The sequence below is a fragment of the Cervus elaphus genome, chromosome 21, assembly GCF_910594005.1.
Source record: "Cervus elaphus chromosome 21, mCerEla1.1, whole genome shotgun sequence".
NCBI classification, from domain to species: domain Eukaryota; kingdom Metazoa; phylum Chordata; class Mammalia; order Artiodactyla; family Cervidae; genus Cervus; species Cervus elaphus.
The window spans coordinates 80,948,600-80,971,710 of record NC_057835.1 but is presented as its reverse complement, the minus strand read 5'-3'; the positions used below and the strand labels follow the sequence as shown (position 1 = coordinate 80,971,710).

Sequence of the window (23,111 nt, the reverse complement as noted above, 5' to 3'; positions counted from 1 at the left end):
TACCCCAGGTGGTGCCAGCAAGTGTCCACCTGCCAATGCAGGAGATGGAGGAGAGGGGGGTTTGATCCCTGGGTGGGGAAGATCCCCTGGAAGCGAGCAGGGCACCCCACTCCAGTGTTCCTGCCTGGGGAGCCCCAAGGACAGAGGAGCCTGGCGGCTGCAGTCCGTGGGGTGACAGAGGGTCGGACACGATTGAAAGGGCTAAGCACATGATAGACAGGGCTTCCCACGCAGCACTAGTGGGAAAGAACCTGCCTGCCAGCGCAGGAGACACAGGAAACGTGGATTCGATCTCGGGGTCGGGAAGATCCCCTGGAGGAGGGCATGGCAACCCACCCACTCCAGGACTCTTGCCTGGAGAATCCCGTGGGCAGGGGAGCCTGGTGGGCTACAGTCCATGGTGTCCCAAAGAGTGGGACACGACTGAGCGACTTAACATGCATTCTCAACGGATTACGTCATGGCGAAGCGTGGTTAGAACAAAGACCATCAGTAAAGCAGACAGAGCCTGCTCGAGCTTTCAAAATGTGAAAGATAGGGTGAATGATGGAATAACAAGGTTAGTTAACAAATGACATTCAGTCCGTCCACCAATGTCAGTTTCATGAAGGATTTCCAGTGTCTTCCTGTCCACAGGGAGACTCCTGAAGGGACAAGGTGATGCTGTTGGGTGCAGGGGGTCGTTTGTTAGTCTGTTCACTTAGAAGTGCCTCCTCCGGGACAGACCAAGTTTATGATTTTCACACTCCGTTTGGACCACCATAGTGCCGTGGTGTGGATGGCACTGTCTTCCTTTGATAGGAGTGAAGTAGATGAAGGAATTTGCCTTGAGACAAACACACTGTAGATGATGGGGTACTACACATACTAATTACTGTTAGCTTGAAAATAATTTAAAAATTACAAAGACTTTTTTCAGTACATGCTTATTATAGAAAAGAGAGAGAATACAGATTCATGACAGGAAGGAAATAAGGTTCCTTCATAATTCCATCAAGTAGATAACCATGACTATGATTTTATTTTTTCTGTATACAAATGCATAAATATTGTACACCTTACTTCTAAAAGTCAGATAATACTATCTTGAATTCTGCTTCTTTTAATTATATCATGAATATCTTTAAGTCTTCTGTAACATTGCATTATTGGGTACAAAACAGTCCACTTTTTATCTATCATAAAATATTTGACAAAATCCCCTCAGTACTGGAAACTGGCTGACATGTTCAAGATAAATGTGATGTATATCCTTTAAGCAAAATTTTTAAACATCATATATATTTCTTTTGTATAAGTTCCTCAAAGTGTAATTGCTAGGTTGAAGGCTATGAACATTTTTAGTAGTTTGGCTGTATGTAGTCAAATCAACTCCAGAAACACTGTTCTTGAACCAGTTCATACTCCTACCAGCAATACACAGACTTCATTGCTCCAACTCTAGTGAAAATAAATTAAAAAAGCGCAACTATATCTGATTACTAGTGAGGTTGAAGTATTTAAATTTTACTGTATATTTGAATTTTTCTTAACCTTTACTTTAAATGCTAAATATTAAAATTAGCCAAAATAAGACAAAACTGTGGTATGGTGCTCTTATTGTGTCCCCTCTAAATGAAGAAGAAAAACACGGTTCTCTCTGAATACAAATTACTTTTGGAATGAAAAACAAATTAACTGGATGAGACACCTGGGCCCATTAAGCGTATTTCTATGATGCTTGTCACAGTAGTACACCTGGGGTCATGCATTTCTGGTGTTCATTTTAGTACTGCTAACATACGGGGCCCTGATAGGTTTTAGATCAATGCAGAATAGGCAACGGATGTGAAGAACAATTAATCCTATGAATCTGACTTGAGTTCTACAAGGCAGACCGCTCCTCTGAATTTTGGATGACTGTGTCCAAATGCCTGCTAGAGAGCTGCACTTGGATGACCTGTCGTATTTCAAATCCAGCGTGTCCCAGGCTGAATCTGGCCCCTAAACCTCCCTCTTCCTGCATTATTCTCTTCCTCAGTTGGCAGCACAGTGACCCACAGAAAGTATCAATTCCGAAGACTTAAATTTTCCTTTCAAATACCTCTATTTTCTCTACTATTTTCCTAACTTAGGTTATTCAATAAATATTGTGAGCATCTGCCATTTCTTTCTAAACTTGGTAGTTGTGGGGCAGGCAGGGATTAGAGGAAAATAGGCAAAGCTTTGCCTTTTGGGGCAGCCTCTGGGGAGGCGGGCAAGTGGAACAGATAATAACAAAATAAGAAAACTGAAATCGAAGTGACTGTTTTGAGGACTATTTTAGGTTGCCTGAAGAGGTAACATTTAACCTAAGACTTGGAGGAGAAGAGCCAGTTAGGACCTGGGGTATGTCTGAGATTCAGACGAAGCGCTAGAGGTGTGGCTTATCAAGAGCGAGAAGCAGAAACTCTCAATCTAGTGAAACCATACCAAGTAAAAGTTTGAACCGCTGACAGAAAATTGGTAAATGAATATACAGTATGTGCCCTACATTAAAACGTTTACCGTGTGTATCACAGTATGTGTCTCCGATCTATTACATCAGGGAAGCAGACTTTTGCATTTTGTAGCTGTATCTAAGGCATGGGAAGAGGGAGGGGGAATTAGGGCTAATAATACTTGTGTCTTGAGTAGACTGGATGTCGGGAGCCGCCCGGATGCGCCCAGTCCATGACAAAGTCATGGGATGAGAGAGGAACCTGCAAGGCAGCTCTTCCTCACACGGGGCTGCCCCTGGTCCAATATGTCCCCTCGGGAGCCGCCGGGGGGAGAGAGAGGAATCTGCAAGGCAGCTCTTCCCCTCGAGGTTGTCCCGGGGCCCGGTATGTCCCTTTCTTCTTTCTGTCTTAACTGTTGTTGGGCTTTCTATTAATTTTTGGAAATATAATATATAGTAATAAGTCCTCCCTGGAAAAGTCCAAGGCTTTTTGGAAATGCTCATGATTGCTCTGGCTCAGGACACGACCATAAACATCAAGTCAAAAAAAAAAAAAAAGGCCACAGGTATAGTTTGGCTGCTTGCTTAAAAGATTATAATGTTCTAGAATAGAAAAGAGTAGAGGCATTTAGGTTTAGAAGTAGATATACTGCTTCAGTTTACTTGCTTCTTGGTTGAGAGGGTTTTCATTATCGCTATTTCCTTGCTGCTATTTGTTCATTGTTTCCCTTTCTTTAAACAACATGGAAGATTATGGGTATTTTTGTAGAGTTAGGAAATGGGGTACATAGGATTTCAATAGAAGATTTATATTAACCAGCTTCACTGCCATTATCTTACTATTAATAGACGTGTTTCGCTGCTTTAGAGGTGTTTTTGCTGTTTAATAGTTAATCATTGTAAATTGAGATTTTGTGGTTTCAGGTAAAGAAAAATATCAAGGTTTTTCTCATGGTACTATTCTCAGAAATGTCAAACATGTTACCGTGACCCTTCCCATGTTTTATTGTCCAAAGAATTTACACTATACCTGAGATTTGTAGAACACTGTTTTTGTTAGAATGAAAATGTTAGGCCATTGAGGCAAGAAGACTATGTACGGGACATTTAAGAAAAAACCCTGTAATCGGAAACGTTCTAGATGAATGCAGAGGGGAAAAACATGGGAAAGAAAAATACTGACAGGAGCACGAAACCAATATCTAATGTAGCATGTGGTGACTTAAGGGGGAGGTAACGTTCATTCTATAAAAACTGAGCTTCCTAGAAATAAAAAAAGCTACCTCTTCCACGCAACCTTCTGTGTGTGTCTGTCTTCTTCCTTGCTGACGCCACTCATCCCTCGGGAATTCCTGGTCCTGTTGGGGCTGGACCCCGACAGCTGGAGCTGACTTTCTGCTTGCTGCGCCCTTGCGTTCTGCTTTAAAACAGCTAAAGCACTGGATTCCTGCTGCTTGTCACGATCTGCCCCTTTCCTGTCCTCTCATTTCCATAGTTCATCACGAATCTCTCTATTACCAGTCTACCTCATGCTGCTACAGATCATAGAAACATCCATTCACTCTGAACTCCTGGGAGGGATCACATACTTCTCAACGATTTTTATAACCCAGAGCAGATACACAGTAGATACTCAAGTGTTGTTGAATGAACAGATGAAAGAATAGGCTGGTGGTGGTTTTTTTTTTTTAGTCTCTCTCCTTTTACCTTTTGAACGAAGAAAAATCTTTGTAGACATTTAATGATGTCACATTCATTCCATACTGTTAGGGACTGAATGTTCATGTTCTCCCCAGATTGATACATTTAAGTCCCACCTCCCGAGTGTTGGCTGTGTTTGTAAATGGAGCCTCTGGCTTCTGAAGTGGCTCAGTAGCAAAGAATCCACCTGCAATGCAGTAGCCGTGGGCTCGATCCCTGGATTGGGAAGATCCCCTGGAGCAGAGAGCGGCAATGCACGCCAGTATTCTTGCCTGGGAAATCCCATGGACAGAGGAGCCTGGTGGGTTATAGTCCAGGGGTTTGCAGAGTCAGACACGACCGAGCACACACATGCATGCATACTCACAGGGGAGTAATTAAGGTTAAACGAGGTCACAAGGGTAGGGCCCTGACCCAACAGGACTACTGTACTTCTGAGACACACCCTAAGAAAGGGCCACCTGAGGCCACAATGAGAAAGCCGCTGACTGCAACCCCAGGGACAATCTTCATCAGACACCAACCCTGCTAGCCCCTAGATCTTGGTGCCCAGCCTCCACTGTACATTCATTGTTTCAGCCATCCAGTCTGTGGTGCTGTTTTAGTTACCTGACCAGACTAATATCTATACATCGAATAATAGATCTTTTCATTCATATTTGTCAAAAGAAGCGTCAAATGTAAAGTGACCTTTGATATGTCTAATAGATTTCTTATCTTCCCTCTAGCTTTCAAAACTTTTTTCTCCTTTTTTCCTTTGGTGATATACAGTATCATCACAGGAAGGCCTCTTATTTTCTCCTGAAGCTTACAACCTACAATCCAAATTTAAGATAATTTTTATTTTGGCGTAATTAACAAAAAGTTACAACTCAGGGTGGATTGATAAGTAGCTGGAGTCTCTGTGATTCTCTTCCTCTTCCCCCACGCTTCTCACACACCTTGTTTGCAACGTGGTTTTTGTGATACCTCTGGATAGCACCTGAGGTCAAAACAGGAGGAAGCTGGAGAGGCGAGGTCGGTAACACATTTACCTTCTTACAAGAAAAGCGAGGCATCTCCCAGAAGCTACCAGCAAATGCCCATGTGTGTCACTGACTGTATGTGTCACAGGCTCAAACAGCTGCAAGGGGTGGTGAGACAAGTCTCTCCAATTCGTATTTTGGAGGTGGCGAAGAAGAGAAGTGGAAATGCCTGTTGGGTTAGTCATTACATGTTTGTTACATAGGGAGCTGGAAAACTAGACTGGCGGATCAGGTCATTCTTGACTTCTCCGCTCATGAGCTTAATCACCCCAAGATGGGTTTTGTATTTCATACTGCAGCAAAGGATTTCAGGTACTAACATTAGTAACTCTGAGTACAATTAGCTGATTTGCAAACATTACACTAGGACATGTGAAGTCTATACCTAATCTTCCCTGTATCTAAAATGCTACCTTTCATCTACTGAGTATACATTGGCTGTATTTTTAATTATTTGTTTTATCTGGAGATAACAGAACACTGTTCTATTGGGTTGGCCAAAAATTTCGTTCAGGTTTTTCTGTAACATCTTATGGAAAAGATCACTTTTGTCACTTTCTGATATTTATCACTTTTCTGTCAGTGATAAATATCAAAACGGTAAGTAGCATCTGCTCTGAGGCAACGGTTAAAATCATAACTTGAGTTTACTAATATTGTGCTCTGGCCAAGAAGCTACCAATAGCTATCAATAGATAGCATTTCTAAATTTGCCCTCGTGTTTACTGATTTTGCTTAACGGCACCTTTTAAAGTAATCTGTGTAGTTACTGGCATCACTTAAGGGTGCAGTAATTGTTTCAGTGCAGGCTATGGCAAGTTCTTATCTAACGTAGTCTAAAATATTCAGATCTGAGACTTTACTGGAACAAAAATACATCTGCTCTAATTGAGTAAGTTAAATAGTGAAGAAAACTGGAGTTAAGAGAAAATGAGAGGAAAACAACATATTTACTACACAAAAGCGTAACTCATAAGGTTCTATACAGTAGCTATAGGTGAACCACAATTTGGCTTAGAGCTGCCCAGAAAACAAGACAAGACAGTAATACAATCTTTAAGATAAAAACAAATCACTTGTTCAGGAGAAGCACAGGTTTACTGGAACTGAGACCTAGGAGAATTTTCTCCCATGAGTTCTCATAAAGGGTACACAATGTGACAGAGAAGACATCAGTTTTAAACACACATGTATTGAAATTACAAGTTTTGATGACCATTTTTGCCAGTACAAGCCAACAGCATAGAAACAAACAGCAACGGAACAAAGCTACTTCTATGAAGAATCAAAATGTGGACCAAATACGTAGCTCTTTGAAAATCTCCCAGAAAATTTAGATTCCTTTCTTTACTAGTTGGGAATACAAACTTGTTTTAATATCACTGGAAGTAATAAAAACCCATTTCAAAACCAGACTAATTGTTCTTAGACCTGAGGCCACTGTTCCCTTCTAATCTCACAGGCATGTGCAGTAAACTACATGATTTATCTCAGGACCATGTTTTCTTCCTTTAAATAAACATTTGTGGATCAACCATGGTTTTCTAAATACATGTGCTTTAAATGGCTAATCTAAGTTTAGTAGATAGAACACATTCTAAATGCTGAATTTTATGGTTGTATTTCTTATACATAGACTTAATTTTCAAAAGGTTAAAAAACTATTCACAGAATGTTTTCTCTTTCAGTTATGTTCAAATTTTTTACTAATATTGGTTACATTTGAAGTGCACTGCACCTATTCAGAGACTTAAAATGATCAGTAATATAAACTTAAAAAGAAAATCATAGACTCAGTCCCCATCTGTGAAATGCAGCAGATGCAGCTAACCAGAAAATGTCCATTTGTGTCACTGACTATATATGTCACAGGCTCAAACCTGGCTGCAAGGGGAGCTGAGAAAACAAGCTTCCCCAATTCTTACTTTGGAGGTGGCGAAGAAGAGGACTGCAAATACCAGTTGGGTTAGTCACTACAGTCCATTACAATTCAGTTTACAATAATTGTAAGGGACAACAAGAACACAGAAACTGGAGGGGAAAATGGCATTCATGATCTGACAAGACAGCTACTATTTACTGAAAAAATAATTTATTAAATGAATATAATACTGGGAAAAAATGCATCATAAAAGTAAAAAAAATTAAATTCTAAATATATATAAATAATAGTGATTTCTCTAATTAACAAGAGTTTTTCTTCACCCATTTAAGTTTTAAATACAATCTTCTGAAAGGCCAGATTTTGAAAGTGTATGGTTCACTTTAAAACAGACATATATGTAGCACTATAATACCTGGAATTTATTATCATGTTTTATTAGACTAAAAATGATATTAATTTAAATGATTGTTCTCTTTAAGCCTTTTTAAACATTTTGAAATGAACAGTAGATCATTTTATTATACTCTTTGTTTCCCAGGATAGCAAACATATTTCTAATAAAATTTGTTGAAAATATTCTGAGATAAAGCATACCTGTCCATTTTGATGAAAACTTTAAAAAAGTTTTGGTACTTTGGTAAAAAGCAGTCTCCTTTTTAGGTCAAAGACTAACAACAGCCATTGTATCTGTTTATCTATGTCAGATGAATTTTAAACAATCACATCTTAATATGCTGTGTATCAAGACACTGATAAATTTTAGAGGAGGGAAAAAATGGAGATTGTTATTCTAATTCCCCAGTAAGTTTCCTTCAGTTTTTAGAAAGCATATGCAGTTCAATAAACCAACTGGAATTTCAAAATGCTAGAATGATTACCATGCTTATTAACAACAATATGCAAAACAGTAGAAATAAAAAATAAAATGAGTAACTTCATACTATAAAACGAAACAAGGCACTTTCAACAACTATATGCAAAGCTGAAATAAACATCTTTTTCATAAAGCAGACTCACAGGACTCTAGGAGACTTTGTAAAAGGTGAAATAGTGAAGGCACTATACAATTCTTTTTCCTAACTCCAGTTACTAAAGAAATTCACCAATTAAACTTGGCACAAAGGAGTTTAATTATCATAAAGTGCATCACTTAGCTAAATATATTAAGAAAATCAGCATCAATACATTATAGCAACATATTTACATATACAGAAATAAAAACGCAAAGCCAGGAGTTGATATAGGAACTCTGCAGGATATATGGCTTTTTCTCTTTTATTTTTCTGTATAACTGCCTATTTGCTTAGAATCTGTGTTTTCAAAAGAGTATGCCCTGATTAGCTAAAAGAGGTAGTGTTCTGAAAAAGGCAAACCCATTAATTCTATAGGTAGAGGTTTAAGATAAAGATTACATGGAAAATAAATAAGTGCAACATATAATACACTGGTACACTTATTATAGTATTTGGATATTAATGAATTTGCTTTTCAAATCAAAGCTATTTTATCACTTTAGCTATGTTATTACAGCTCTTTCAGAGTTTTGCTTTGGTATTAGAAAGTTTTCTTCTTCTTGTAAATAGTAACATTCCAAATAAGCAACTTTCATTTAGAGATGATAAACATGTCAATATTTAAAACTCATCTTTACCACTCATTTAAATAAACCATTAATAAAAATATATCAGGTCAGAGACACAAGGAAGTATATATTCAACAGATAGCAACATGCAATTTATGTCCACTTAACTAATACAACTGGTGATTTAAACACATACACACAAAGCGTGCTCACCCATGTTAGTCTGGATCAATATATTGGCAAAGTACCAAAATAATTTATGTACAGTATTTAAGGATGTGGGCCTTGATGACAGAAGTCTTAACTAGATTTTTTTTAGTGTATTAAATACAAAGTTTGTCTAAAAGACAATTTAAAGCAACAGTGAATATATTTCCTACACCAATAACTTAAATTTTCCTTTATGTAAACTTTATACACGTGTAATCTGGCAGTTTAATGTCGATGCTTCAGTCTCTTTTTCTTCTTTTTAAATATTTGTCACTCTATTCTAAATTCACAGGAACGTAAAAATGGAAGGAACCGCTGGAGTTGCATTAGTCTTCTGCATTATATGCCACTTCTGCTACTTCTATGTCTGATATGGAATTTTTAGGTTCACTAAAACTTGAGTATTGCTTATTAGCAGCTCTGCAAAAAAAGAGAAACACAATGAAGAGACAAGATGCACACTACTTCACCTATTACCTTATAATTTTTTTTTAGCTCATGTAAAGAATATTTAATGGAAAAATACTCAATAAAAAAGAATATCTAAATATTCAATCAGAAATTTATTAAAGTTATCATTGCCAGGTAACACCTTTGGGGATGATTTTTAACTCTTTTAGCTTTCTGAACTACTGTTTTTCAATAAAAATCTAGTTTGTAATGACCTTTACCAACATAAAATTTGTTCTCATAATTATAGCTTAATGACCATCTCTGAAGTATTAATGATGACCTTGGACTTATATGCAATAAAAATTCTGTGTGTGTTCAAATATACTATCTATCCATCACTCCTATTATGTAGACAGGGTAGATGCTGTTACAGTGTCCCACTTTTTGCATGGAGAAGACTGATGCTGAGAGAGATTACAGTGATTTGTCAAGGTTACAAAATTAGTGAATTAACTGAGTCACACCCCTGTTAATTCAGACATATCTTCAAAATGAGTAATAAAATGTACAGCCTGGATGCCAAAGACTCACTTTTAGGGACAGTCTAGAATATGTAGAGTTTCCCTGTGTTTGCTCATCAGATTCATGATACAATGATACTGAATTCATAAAAACATACTCCATAGAGCATGACTATTTCCCGCCAATTACTCAGATGATTAGGCCACAGTAAACCAAACATTACATACCTAGATTCTTCATCCAGGACACCTTGATCAACCTCAAGCGCAGAGGGCTCCACCTTTAGGATCTGTCTAGCTTCTGTTCCTGATGTGAGCAGGGATTCTTCAGGTTTCAAAGATAGTGTCCTAGCAGTAAAGTACAGTAATAAGTTGTTTTCTATGAATAAAATAGGTATGTATTTATTGTTGTCGATGCATGTAGCTTTAGCAGCTTTTAGCTGCTCTAAGTGGAGTCATATACTTAATAAATTGCTGACTCTAAGTGTCAACAGTGATATCAGTACTTATGATTAATTTAAAATGATTTTAACATCAATTTGATATATGCTGACAAGAAGGCAAACTAGAAGTATCAATATGTGAAAAGTTGGTATAAATGACTAGAAACAAACATATCATTTAAATAGGTTAAAATAAATAATGTTTGCCTTGGTGAACAGCTACAGCTTTATTTTCCTGGTATTTCCTACCCTTCAAATCTTCAGTCTTCTAAATAATCAGACAACAATTCTCCCCATCTATGAGGATGTACACCATGAGTCTAAGACTTCTGGAGTCAGAAATTTCCTAAGTTATATTAATGGACAGAAGGTATTTAGTACAGAGTACTGAGCTAAACTTGGACTGAAAGCACAGCCCACAGCACATACCTGACTCTGTTTTCTAGAGCGTCTATAAGAAGCTGCTTCTCACTGAGCAGCTTCTTCAGTGATTCCAACTCTTTTTGTTTTTCAAGTAGTTCTTTTTGAAAACGGTAGTTTGTCTCTTCTAAAGTTTCACAGAAAGCCTTAAAAACAAACAGCAAATAAAAACCACATGCAGAAAGAGAATAACATTAACTACTTATGCAGTACACTCTCTAGAGTGTAACTGAAGAGTTCACGAACACAGATAATCAAAACAATATGGATACAACCCAGGTGATTTGTTCTCCACTCTCATCTTTTTAGGTCTCTGCTACCTTAGATCTCACTTACTGAGGAAATCTTAAATAAATACAAGTCCCTTTTCCTGAAAATTATTAAATAGTAAGTCAGAGTGCCAGAAATTCATACGTGATATGTCTCCAGTGTACAACTGGGAAAAAATTACTAATAACCACTGTTTTAGTTTCTATTCTCCTCCGTCTGCTTTTGCCCAGTCTGAGATGATTATACTGAAAAAACAAAACAGAAACCAACTGTGGTTATTGACTCCATTTGTGTTAGCTCATAAGACATATCTGATAATCAGAATTTCCTTCATAGTACCCTCAATATTATTTCCCCTTGCTTCTCCTTTAACTATATTCATGCAAGGACATTTTACCCTTTATACCAGGAAGTTAAACTACTGAAATAAAATAAAAAAAGATTTCCACAGAAAAACTTTTTATCATTCAAATTTATCCCCTCCCTCCCATCCCTATCCATGGCTAAGTTCACTAATAGTTTTACTCTTTTTTCTATATTAACTATACCCAGGCAAATGCTAATAATGACTTCTAACTGTCAAATCCAAAATGCTGCTTTTCTCAACTACACAGCATGTCACTACACTTAAAAAGTAAGTAAAAAAAAAAAAAAATTATTGGCATCTGTGAAACCCTGCAGTTCCCCTAACTTTACAGTGAGATTTTTACTTGTTCTTTACACATGGGCATTCACAGTTTTGTCCTTGATTATATATTCTCTTGCTCTATATGATGTCCTTGGGCATTACTGTTACCACTTCAACTATAACCTATGCTATTTGCTATCAACTTCCATTTTTTTTTTTCCGCTAATCTCCAGCCCAGACCTTTCCTGAGTACATAGTTGTCATTCATATGCCTATTGGTCCTCTTCAATTGGATGGAGCAACAGTAGGTTAGAATGCACTCCCAAGGGAACATCTGCTCTATCTCCTAATCCGTAATCACCAAATCCACCAGGCAGGCCTCTTAGATCACCGCATTTTGCTGCTTTCTGTGACCCAGGCAGCCAAGTCTTTTCCACTTCCCTCTTCTCCTCCTCCCTAACATCTCGTATGTGTCTGTCATTTACTCATTTCTACTGTGCAGTACTGGCAGCGTAAGGATAACTAATGAGATCAATGAAAGAAGAGGGTCCAGAAGTGAACCCCCGTTCTTACATTCACTTGACTTTTGATAAAGGTGCCAATATAACTCAACACAGGGCACTGACAATTAAATATTTATAGAAACTCAAGATCATTACTTCAAACCTTATACAAAATTAGCTCAGGATGGATGTAAGAGTTAAAACTATAAAGCTTCTAGAAAAAAAATTAGGAGAAAATACTTGTGGTCATATGTTAGGCAGAGTTCTTGTGATACAATACCAAAAGCATAAGCCAAAATAGAAAAGTGATAAAATGAATTTAATAATTAAAAACATTAGGACTTCAAAATATACCATTAAGAAGATAAAAAGAGACATACAGACTATGAGAAAATATACGCAAAACACGTATTTGATAAAGGACTTGTATTTAAAGAATTCTCACTACTCAGTAAGACAAACAATCCAACTAAAAAAATAAGCAAAAAGCTTTGATTCATCAAGGAAAACATACAAATGGCATAAAAAGCACATGAAAAAGCGATTAACATGAAAATCATTATGGAAATAAAATTAAAAGTTTAATGAAATACCATGACATATCTACAAGAAAGGCTATAATCCAAAAGACAGATAAATATCTAATGCCTGTGAGAATCTGGAGAAACTGGAACTCTAATACACGACAAGTGGGAACATAAAATGATATAGTCACTTGAGAAAATTCTGCTTTTTAAAAAAAGCTAACATAAATGTTTGGTTATATGGCAAACATAATTTGCCATATAACCAGATATTGTACTCTCAGGAACCAACCTAACAGAAAAGAAAACATATGTCCACATATGTTTTGAAATTGTTCAATTTTGAAATTGTTCAAAGCTGCATTATTCATAACAGTACAAAGCTGGAAATAATCCAAATATCTCTCAGCTGGTGACTGGATAAACAAAAGGTGGTATATGTATACAATGGAAAACCATTCAGTAACAAAAAGTAACGAAACACTGAGACTGTTACATGGATGGGCTTCCCAGGTGGTACTAGTGGTAAAGAACTTGCCTGCCAATGCAGGAGATGCAAGAGACCTGGGTTCAATCCCTGGGTTGGGAAGATCCCTGGAGTAGAAAATGGCTACCTGCTCCAGTATTTCTGCCTGAAAAATCCCATGGACAGAGGAGCCTGGTGGGCTACACAGTCCATGGGGTCGCAAAGAGTCGGACATGACTGAGAGACTGAGCACATCATTAGCACACATAACATGGGTGATGCTCAAAAAGATTATGGTAGATTTAATGATCTGTTTTTTAATAGGCTATGCATACTGTACATATGTATTTATGTACTATGTATTTATATATGTATTTATGTACTTATATAGACACATATACATTTTACACACACATGAGTTGGTGATGGACAGGGAAGCCTGGCGTGCTGCAGTCCAGGGGGTTGCAGAGTCAGACATGACTGAGCGACTGAACTGAACTGACACATATTTATATACACACGTGTGTGCTAAGTTGCTTCAGTAGTGTCCAATTCTTTGTAACCCTGTGGACTGTGGCTGCCAGGCTCCTCTGTCCATGGGATTCTCCAAGCAAGAATACTGGAATGGGTTGCTATGCCCTCCTCCAGAGGATCTTCCCCATTTAGGGATCAAACCTGTGTCTCTTGCATTGCAAGCAGATTCTTTACCAGTGAGCCACTGGGGAAGTACTGTATACACACGATACAATTCTACCTATATGAAATAGCCAGAAAAGAAATTCGCAGAGACTGAGAGCAGAACAGGAGTCATCTGAGGCTGGCACTGGGGAATGACTGCAAAATGGCTTGTAGAATTTTTTTTGAGGTCGTGGAAATTTCTAAAATTGGAGTATGTTAATGAAGGCACAGCTCTACAAATTTACTAAAAGTTATTAAATTGTACATTTAAATGAAATAGCAAATAACAAATTTTATGGATGAAAATTTTACTTCAATAAAGTTGTTTTTAAAAAAAAGCTATGGCATTCTTCTAACACAAAGAACTGACTCAGTTTAACTGAAAACATTAACAATTAAATCTGTTCCACTTAAAAGTCATTAAACATTTGGGGAAAAATTTGCATAAAATCCTAGCTAACCTATTATTACCAAATCTGTGAATCTAGCCAATTTCTTCAAGAAACAGGCCACTTTAGACGTCAATTAGCGTAATCTGAGTAGCATCAAGCTTGAGCTGAACTGGTAACAAGACAGTAACTTCGACTTCTGAGATTAGTTTTTTAAATTTGATTTTAAAAAATTTAGTTTCCTTACTCTGATACTTGGATGGAAGAAAATTCAACATACACATATTACTTTTGAATGTAAAATAAATTTCCAAGTAATTTTTTTTTTGCTTTCAGAAATGGTAAAAACACAGAGAATAAACGTAGGATTTAATTTTAGAGCTTCACTGACTATATGATATGTACGAAATTTTACTTTTTTCACTGAATTAGGTCCATGTATTTCAATGAAAGAAAGCTTTGACTCAAACATTAAAAGCTTTCTGTGCAAAACTACCAGTCTGAAATTATAATTTTGCTGTTTGCTATTCCATTCAAGAAACAATGTAGTTACTGTATGGTATTATTTGTTCCTCTTTTCATGTGATATATAATACAGCACTTACCCTGCTTTCTTCTAAGCTATCAAATGGACCTGGTGGATCATCCAGACAAAGAAAGTCTCTCACTGCAAGGCTTTCAAAGGAAAAAAAAAAAAAATAGCTGGGGTACAAATAAGTTTACAAAAGACAGCAGAGAACAAAAGTTATTCCAAAGCTATGGTGTTTTAAGCAAGTTGGTTCTTCTGATAAGCAAGAAAATGAGTAAGATGGCTTATGTGTTTTCACACAAGTAACAAAATACAAATATAAAATGGATAGAAGAGACAAAGATTTTAGGTTATTTCTAAGATCCTATGAATAGAGATTCTGAATTTGTTACATAGTCTATATGACACAAAACATAAATCTGAATAATGGTACAAGAGATCAACTTAAATGGTGAACAGGCATAGTATTACTTTCACTATCTTGTTATGAAGAAATACAATTTTTAATTTATATATCATTGTTTCCTCTTCAGGAGATGATTCTAAAGTAATTACAAATTAAAAGATTTTTCTTACAATTATGTTTATTATAATAATTTACTTAAATATTTTCTCTAGAGAGTTCAAGAGAAAGAATTCTGACCATTCCATTTATGAATTACCAAAAATTTCAAAATAATGAAATAATATGATATTATTAAAAAACTGAACTTCCTTGTTATACAACATTCCTGTTTCTAAAAAGTAATTTGGGACTGAGACAGCTAGCTCTGTGTGTGTGTTAAAGCTGTGAATCCTTAAAGTATGACTGGGCTTTCCCAGTGGCTCAGCAATAAAGAACTCGTCTGCAATACAGGAGACAGTAAGAAAGATCCCCTGGAGAAGGAAATGACAATCCATTCCAATATTCTTGCCTAGGAAATCCCCTGGACAGAGGAGCCTGGGGCCACAGTCCATGGGGTTGCAAACAGTTGGACACGACTTAGCGATTAAACAACAGGACACGACTTAGCGATTAAACAACAAGAGTTCTACTCAAATGAAGTCCAAAGGATTCTCCAATTCTTTTTTCCACTATAATTCTAAGGTTATATTCTATATCCCACTTTGTTCAATCTATGGCATAAGAATGAAATTTAAGACTGGCATCACAATTGTAATTTACAAAACACTTTTTTAAGGGGTTCAATACATTTCTTCTGTTTCAATAGGACTCAGTTGATGGAGCAAGAAAGTTAATACTCTCAAGCTTTTTTTCTTATCCAAGAAAAGGGGCAGACAAGAATGTCAGAGTAGTGTTTGAGAAAACAATTGCTTTATCAAAAATTCTGATCCTTTTTTCTTGTCTAGAAAGTCAAGCTCTTACCCCTTCCTGATATTCACTGACTAGAGAACTTTACTTAGATTTGATAAACACTTGATTGCCTATATGTGCCATGGCCTGCTTAGCGATTTCTTATATATTATCAATGTATGATTTATAAACAAATCAACTAAATTCAAATAAAGCATAAGTACCAAAGAGTCTATACTATTAAATGACCTATGGATTAAATAAAAGTCAATTCTTTTAAAAAAGTTTTATTTACTTGTTCACTGATAAGTTCAATATAACCCCTAATCTCTCTTCTGTATTCAACGCTTAATACTTTTCATTTGACCATGATAATAAAGGTAAGAAAAATATCAGGACAGGAGACAAAACTATCTAAGAGAAAATCCAATAATCTGGAATTGAAAGAAAAGACTACTTTTCTGCTCTCTTTGGTATGTAGAGTTAACTTTTTAGAGTGGTTGGGAAATCCCTATTTTAAAATTGTGATCAATTATTGACTTAACATGCCCAACGTAAGGAAACCGGAGATGGTATTCTTCAGCATTGCTTTTATCAGAGCAAACCTGCTCTGCAACTTAGACTCTTCCTTTGAGTCTCCTGAAAAAGCTTCCTTCAAAAGAGTTTCACTGTAATTTTCAAACTTCTTAAAAAACTATTACACTCAGTGAATCTTCACCTTGTATTTCATAATATATCTTTTTTCTTTCATGGGTATGTATTTGTTTACATGCCAGTTTTCTAACAGACCAGTCAGTAGTCAAGTATGGATGTGAGAGTTGGACTATAAAGAGAGCTGAGCACAGAAGAATTGATGCTTTTGAACTGTGGTGCTGGAGAAGACTCTTGAGAGTTCCTTGGACTGCAAGGAGATCCAACCAGTCCATCCTATAGGAGATCAGTCCTGGGTGTTCATTGGAAGGACTGATGTTGATGCTGAAATTCCAATACTTTGGCCACCTGATGTGAAGAGCTGACTCATTTGAAAAGACCCTGATGCTGGGAAAGATTGAAGGCAGGAGGAGAAGGGGACGACAGAGGATGAGATGGTTGGATGGCATCACCGACTCGATGGACATGAGTTTGAGTAAACTCCAGGAGTTGGTGATGGACAGGGAGGCCTGGCATGCTGCAGTCCATGGGGTTGCAGAGTCAGACACGACTGAGCAACTGAACTGAACAACTGTGCTCTTTATCTCAAAATTTATGTTAAAAAAAAAGCTAAAACTAATGCCTACAGTTCATTAAAAAGTCAATAAAGAGCTAAGTAAAAAATGTACTAAAATTCTAGATACTAATTCTGTCAAAACCAAATTAAGCACGAAAAGTCACTGCATGAAAAAATTAATGAGGGATTTCAGATAGAAATGTTTTATTAATTACTACTTCTCTTCAGTATTCTCAACTAGTAAAATGAAAATAACAAAATTTGACATTAACTATAGCCTTGAGGATAGGGACTCTCAAGGCTGGTGGCAGCGAGGGTCGAGGTGCAGGAACTGGGCTGGTGGGTGTGAAGCTGAAGGGCTCCGCTTCCGTAACTGTGGCGGATGTGTGGGCCTGGTTTTGGGGCCTGGTTTACACCTTGATTATGTCTCACTTGGTTACTTTTAGCTCATTTGTGTCCCGACCTTCAGTTTTATTCCTTCTAACATGAAATGCTTCCAGAACAAATGCTTTATGTCAAACCACCTGAGCCTCCTCTCACAAGAGGGAACAAAGCTGAGGTCTTGGTGTTCGCATAAAGTGCCTGTGTACATTCAAACTTTAACTGCCTTCCTTATTTGACACTTCAGAAATAGTACATCCTCATGTTTATCGTGTTGTTTCATGCTTGCCGCTATTATCCTTGCCCACCCTCCCCCCCTTCACTTAGCCAACTCATACTTAATCTTCGTGTCTCAGTTCATCTAATGTCTCCTCAAACAATCTTCTCCACCTAAGTCCCTTCCTCCACACTCTACTAGGTTCAGTGCTCTTATGTGCATTACCACACCACCCTGAGGAGATGCCTGTCACAGGACTTTTACACGGTCTTATCAGTATTACCTGTTTAACCAAGCAGTCTTCTGTTTCACCAAAAAGTAGACAAGTTCCAGAACTGTACAGAATCTGAACCAATTAGCACAGCACAGAGTAAGTATTCAAAAATAATGAATTTATTTGTAAGAGCTATGCAATTAGAAGAAAAAAAGCAATGAAACTGTTAAGAGCATTAGAACAAACTTCTATCCACTGTTGTAGATAAATAATACAACAGAACTCTCAAATTTGAGGTGGATTTTAGTTTTCAACAGATATTCTTACTTTCATGAGAAAGTAAGCTTAGACAGCAAAATGTAAGACCAAGTCTTAAGAGTTAAAAGAAGGTTAGAATCTGGTGGCTTCTGATGGTATGACTTCAAGATTTATGAAGAAGCACAACAAAAAGAATAAGAAACTTAGAGCTAAAAATGAATATTTTTAGAGAATATTTAGTCTAATTACTTCATTTTCTAATTGGAGACATTGATTAAAATCAGTTAAGTAATTGCTTAAAATTATTTCACTACGAAACTCAGAAAACTGAATTTTGCATAAGATCTTTGAGACCCAATTAGGTAAGAGTTTACATGTATCTGAATACAACATATTTAGCTTTACTGCATTAAAAAGAAAACTGTCCATAATTAAATGTCTACTAAACTAATATTTTGTGTAAAAATCATCCAACCAACCTTAGCAATAATGTGTTCATTCTCATGAGCTGGCATTACATAAGCTATTGCTTATATAACTGAATTTTTTCATTTTATAAAAATACTAAGGTTAACTCAACCTCTCCTGACAGTCTCTTTACATATAAAAACAACTTAGAAACACAAGAAGATATGAAAATGTATAAAAAACTTTAGATATTCTTGCTCAAAAATTAGATTTATTGACTTTTACAACTAGAAGAGACCCCTAAGTCATTAATTCAATATATCCTATGTGATAATTTCCTCTTTAATACCACTGATAGTTTCCTAGCCTAGTCTCTTCTAATACTTAAGGTAAACTCACTTACTCAAAAGGCAGAACAGATTTCTATACCAGACAGCTTGAAATGACATGTAACTTTTTTATCTGAGTTTAGGGGGGCTTCCTCTAACTTCTCATTTATTCTTAGTTCTACATGTTAGTCTTGCTATTCAAAATGAGGTCCTAGGCCGGCGGCATTGGCATCACCGAGAAACTGGTTAGAAACGCTGCATCTCCACTCCCAATCTTGCTAATTCAGAACCTGCATTTGAACATGATGTGCATGGCAGTGGAGAAGCATGGCTTTAAAGCTAACTATCATTTAATTGATTCTTTTCTGAATGTTTGTTTATTTACTTGTTTTTGTCCATGCTTGGTCTTCACTGCTGCGTGGTAGTTAGCTGTGGAGAGTAGGGGCTACTCTAGGTGCAGGGGCCTCTCTCGTGGAGCACTGGCTCTGGAACACGTGGGCTTCAACGGTTGCAGCTCCCAGGCTCCAGGGCACAGGCTCCACAGCTGCAGTGCACGGACTTAGTCCCCTGAGGCGTGTGGGATCTTCCCGGATCAGGGATTGAACCCGTGTCTCCTGCATTGGCAGGAGGATTCTTTACTATTGAGCCACCAGGGAAGTCCTCATTTGATTAATTCTTTTCCCCATCACAAGCTTTCAAACACCTGACTATGGTTATCATGTCTCTCCAAGTAAGTTTTCTTTTCAAAGGGTAAAGATTCTCATTTCTTTCAATTGATTCCTCAAGTAAAATGTTTGAATAGTATTTTTTTTTTTAAATCATGAGCTTCCGTTAATCCAGATACACCTGGACTTCTTTTCTTTTAAAACAGATGTAGAATTTAAAACACTGAATTCTGGCACTGAACCCCATATAGATGAATGGTAATATAAGGAAAATATATATAATTTTAACCCTTGCATTTTAAAGCATTAAGAAGAAAAATCTGGTAAATCAGGATATACGTGTAGTAATTCTGAAAGCATGGAGTAGTAAGATATTTGCTGTGCTGATTAAATGATGTAATTATTTCAAAATAGCAGAAGCCAGAATAAAATAGTAGCTATATTTTAACTATATAGCTACGAGAGACGGTCCCCCTCCATCCGTCTTTATGCATTTGACAAGCTAAGCTAGATGCTGTTTCAGGTACAGGATTGTGCCTGCTTGCTTCTGTATTTTGATGTATTTCTCATTTGGGAAGTCCTTCTTTACTTTCTCTCTGTCAATTCAAATATCAGTAATTCTTTAAAACCCAGCTTAAATATCACTGTCTAGGAAGCTTCCTCTAACTCCTCCAGTTAAAAGTTCTCTCTTTCCTTCCCCTTCTGAAAAAGACAGATATCCAACTTTTATTTTTTGTGTGTCTTCTTCCTATTTAGTTTTCTTAAATAAAGGATTAGCATCTAATGCACCTTTGTGTAGCTGCAATATCTTATATATCGTAAAAGACCTAAATAAACATTTATTGAACAAACAAAACCATTAAGAAATTCTATCTTGAAAATATTAACGTTTTTGTTTTATTTTGTATTTTCTAAATGTATCTGAAAATAATATTCTCTTAAAACACTTAAACCAACAATTCCTAACATCCCCTGGATCTCAACTGTGCTGTGAGGTGCTAAGGAATCAAAAACCAAAGTGGAAGAACTGCATAAAGAAGGTAGTATCAAACAATTATTTGGCCATATAAAGACAGTAACTTTCTGTGCTGCCATTCGAACTGGAACAGGACGCTAACAGGCATACCAATAGGTAATGTAAACTAACTGACACTTTAAATAGTGATTCTTAAATATGCAACTTCATGTTTTTATAAAGAAGAATAGGGATTCTGTCTTTTCCCCTTTCCTCCCTTAGAAGAAATTCATAGATGGACCCGTACTCATTAATCTATCATTCATGGTTCTCAAACCCCACTCCCTACTTCCAGTATTGTTTGGTTCACTGCAAACAGGACTGATCACCCCCTTCTCTGAATTCCTTTAACTTTTACCATCTGTATCATGTCAAGTAGAATTTTATAATCTCCCTTATTTTGTTAGAAGAGAAGCCTAATGTCTTCAAACGAATTAAGATTAGTAAATAGATCCTCAATTTCTGTTATACCCTTCTTAGTATGAAAAGGGACAAATGCTTAAGATACAGATTAATAATTCTTCCTTCTGCCAAGTCATGTTTTAAATACTAATTTATTAAGAAACTGCTTAAAATGTGAAATAAAAAACGCTACTCATCACTCACGAAAAAGACGGTACTCGAGAACAAACATAAGGTTTCTACGCTTATCTTACTTCCATGGGGTTGCAAAGAGTTGGGACATGAATTAGCGACTGAACAACAATAACAACACATACATTATTTAGAGTTCTATTTATCTTACTGAATTCCTTCGGTATCTGAGATATATGACAAAAATACATAGGCAAGTCTAAGTGTGAGGCACACTACAGGTTTTTGTGTAAGACTTTAGAACCTTTAATATTCTAGGAAATTCAAATGAAACCTTTCCCCAACTTACTTGACCAAGAAATCTTTCTTTTCCTGAAAACATCTGTGAATTGAATAAGACCGCTATCACTGTTCTAAGGACAATTTTAGAAACTGTTTTAGAAATAGGATCTTGAACATTTACAGAGATCTAGTACCAAAAATTAAAAAAAAAGATACAGCTCAACTAAGATACACTTTTAATGTTTAAAAAAAAAAAATCAATAAATCATAAGATGAGTTTATCAATGTGGTTCATACTATATAATATTTCATTAAATAAAGAGGATGTAGTCATTTATAGAATAAATTCAATTTTAATTTGCTATATTTTCAATACAAATATATAAAGGTTTAATGAATAAGGATTAAGAGAAAAGGGATAGGATTTGTTGATTTCTTAGAGATAAAAGTCTTTTACGGTATGGTATAAAACATATTTTCTTCAAGGTTTTCTCTATGATTTTAGAGCTTGTTGGCTTTTATTCCTGCTTTGTATATCTGAATTAACACTATTTTTTTTCCCTTTGGAGAGATTAAAAAAAAATACAGAAAAATAGGGAGCATCCATCTTCCCACCACCTAGACAAGAACACACAATTGCTAAGTTTAATCATATTTACTTCAGCCTCTTTTTCTTATAAACAGTATAATAACAACTATCAACAGTCCTGCCACTCATTCAGCAAGGACTTTTTGACATGGACTGCTGCATTATGCTAATAGGCCCTGCACATATGTACCTTTCAGCCTGGTGGGAGAACACAATCAAGTAATCACAGAAACAGTTACAAACTGAAGGCTACTAAAGTAAAGTTCCAACCAGCCTTGTTCAGCTGCGATTCCACATGAGGATTAAATCCTATTGCCAATGATATGAGTGACTATTTTCTCAATTCTCTTAAGACTGGTGGTATATGGCTAGTATCATCCTAGAGAGAAGTTAGTCTGTTACATGCAACAAGTGTCTTAAGACATTAGGAACTGACTTTCAGAACCAGTAGAGAAGACACTATGAGAAAGACTTGACCTGATTTTTAGTGGTGGTGATGGATGAGGGGCTGGTCAGGAGACCAACCTAAGGAAGTGAAGTCTGCTTGAAACCTGAAGGAGTTATCTAGGCTGGGGCTGGGCAAGGAGCAAGGGGCAAGGGCAGTACTGTGAAATGTATTTCTAGGAACAGCATATTAAAAAAGGAACAGGGGACTCTGAAAAAGCACAAGACCAACTATGTCTGATGCAGAGAACAGGTGCAGGGAGGAATAATGAAACATAAAGTTGGAAGGACAGACATGTAGTCAGGGACCAGAAAGGATGATTTAAATTGCATCACAAAAGGCCACTGTGGCTCCAGTGGGCTACAGAAACAGGAGTGGATGAGGAAGACAGTGGTGGGAAAGGAGTAATTTAAGTGAGAAGCAACCACTTAGACTAGAGTGGCAATGGCAGGGATGGAGAAATGCAGACAGATTTGAGTAGTATTTAAAGTATAACGGCAGGGATGTGTCCAAATGACTGGGTTTTGGGTAGACAATGATGCTGAATATTGGGGGAAAAGTGAGGGAGTGAGCTGTGAAGTCTGTTCTAGGTTTGAGGTCACATTGAGATGTCTGAAGGAGATGGCAAGGAGGCAACCGCAGCAGTGA

General features: G+C 36.7%; 1 protein-coding gene across 1 annotated transcript in view; it reads right to left on the bottom strand.

The window, feature by feature from the left end:
• Window positions 1-6,260: 6,260 nt before the first annotated feature.
• Window positions 6,261-23,111, bottom strand: part of SNX16 (sorting nexin 16) — a 34,341-nt gene continuing 17,490 nt past the window's right edge. Inside the window, exons 5-8 of the mRNA XM_043879841.1 lie at window positions 14,702-14,771; window positions 10,648-10,784; window positions 10,004-10,123; window positions 6,261-9,281 (exon numbers count right to left, since the gene is read on the bottom strand). Of these exons, the coding sequence (XP_043735776.1) occupies window positions 9,188-9,281; window positions 10,004-10,123; window positions 10,648-10,784; window positions 14,702-14,771 (421 nt within the window). The 3' untranslated portion in view covers window positions 6,261-9,187. The remainder of the gene's footprint in view (window positions 9,282-10,003; window positions 10,124-10,647; window positions 10,785-14,701; window positions 14,772-23,111) is intronic.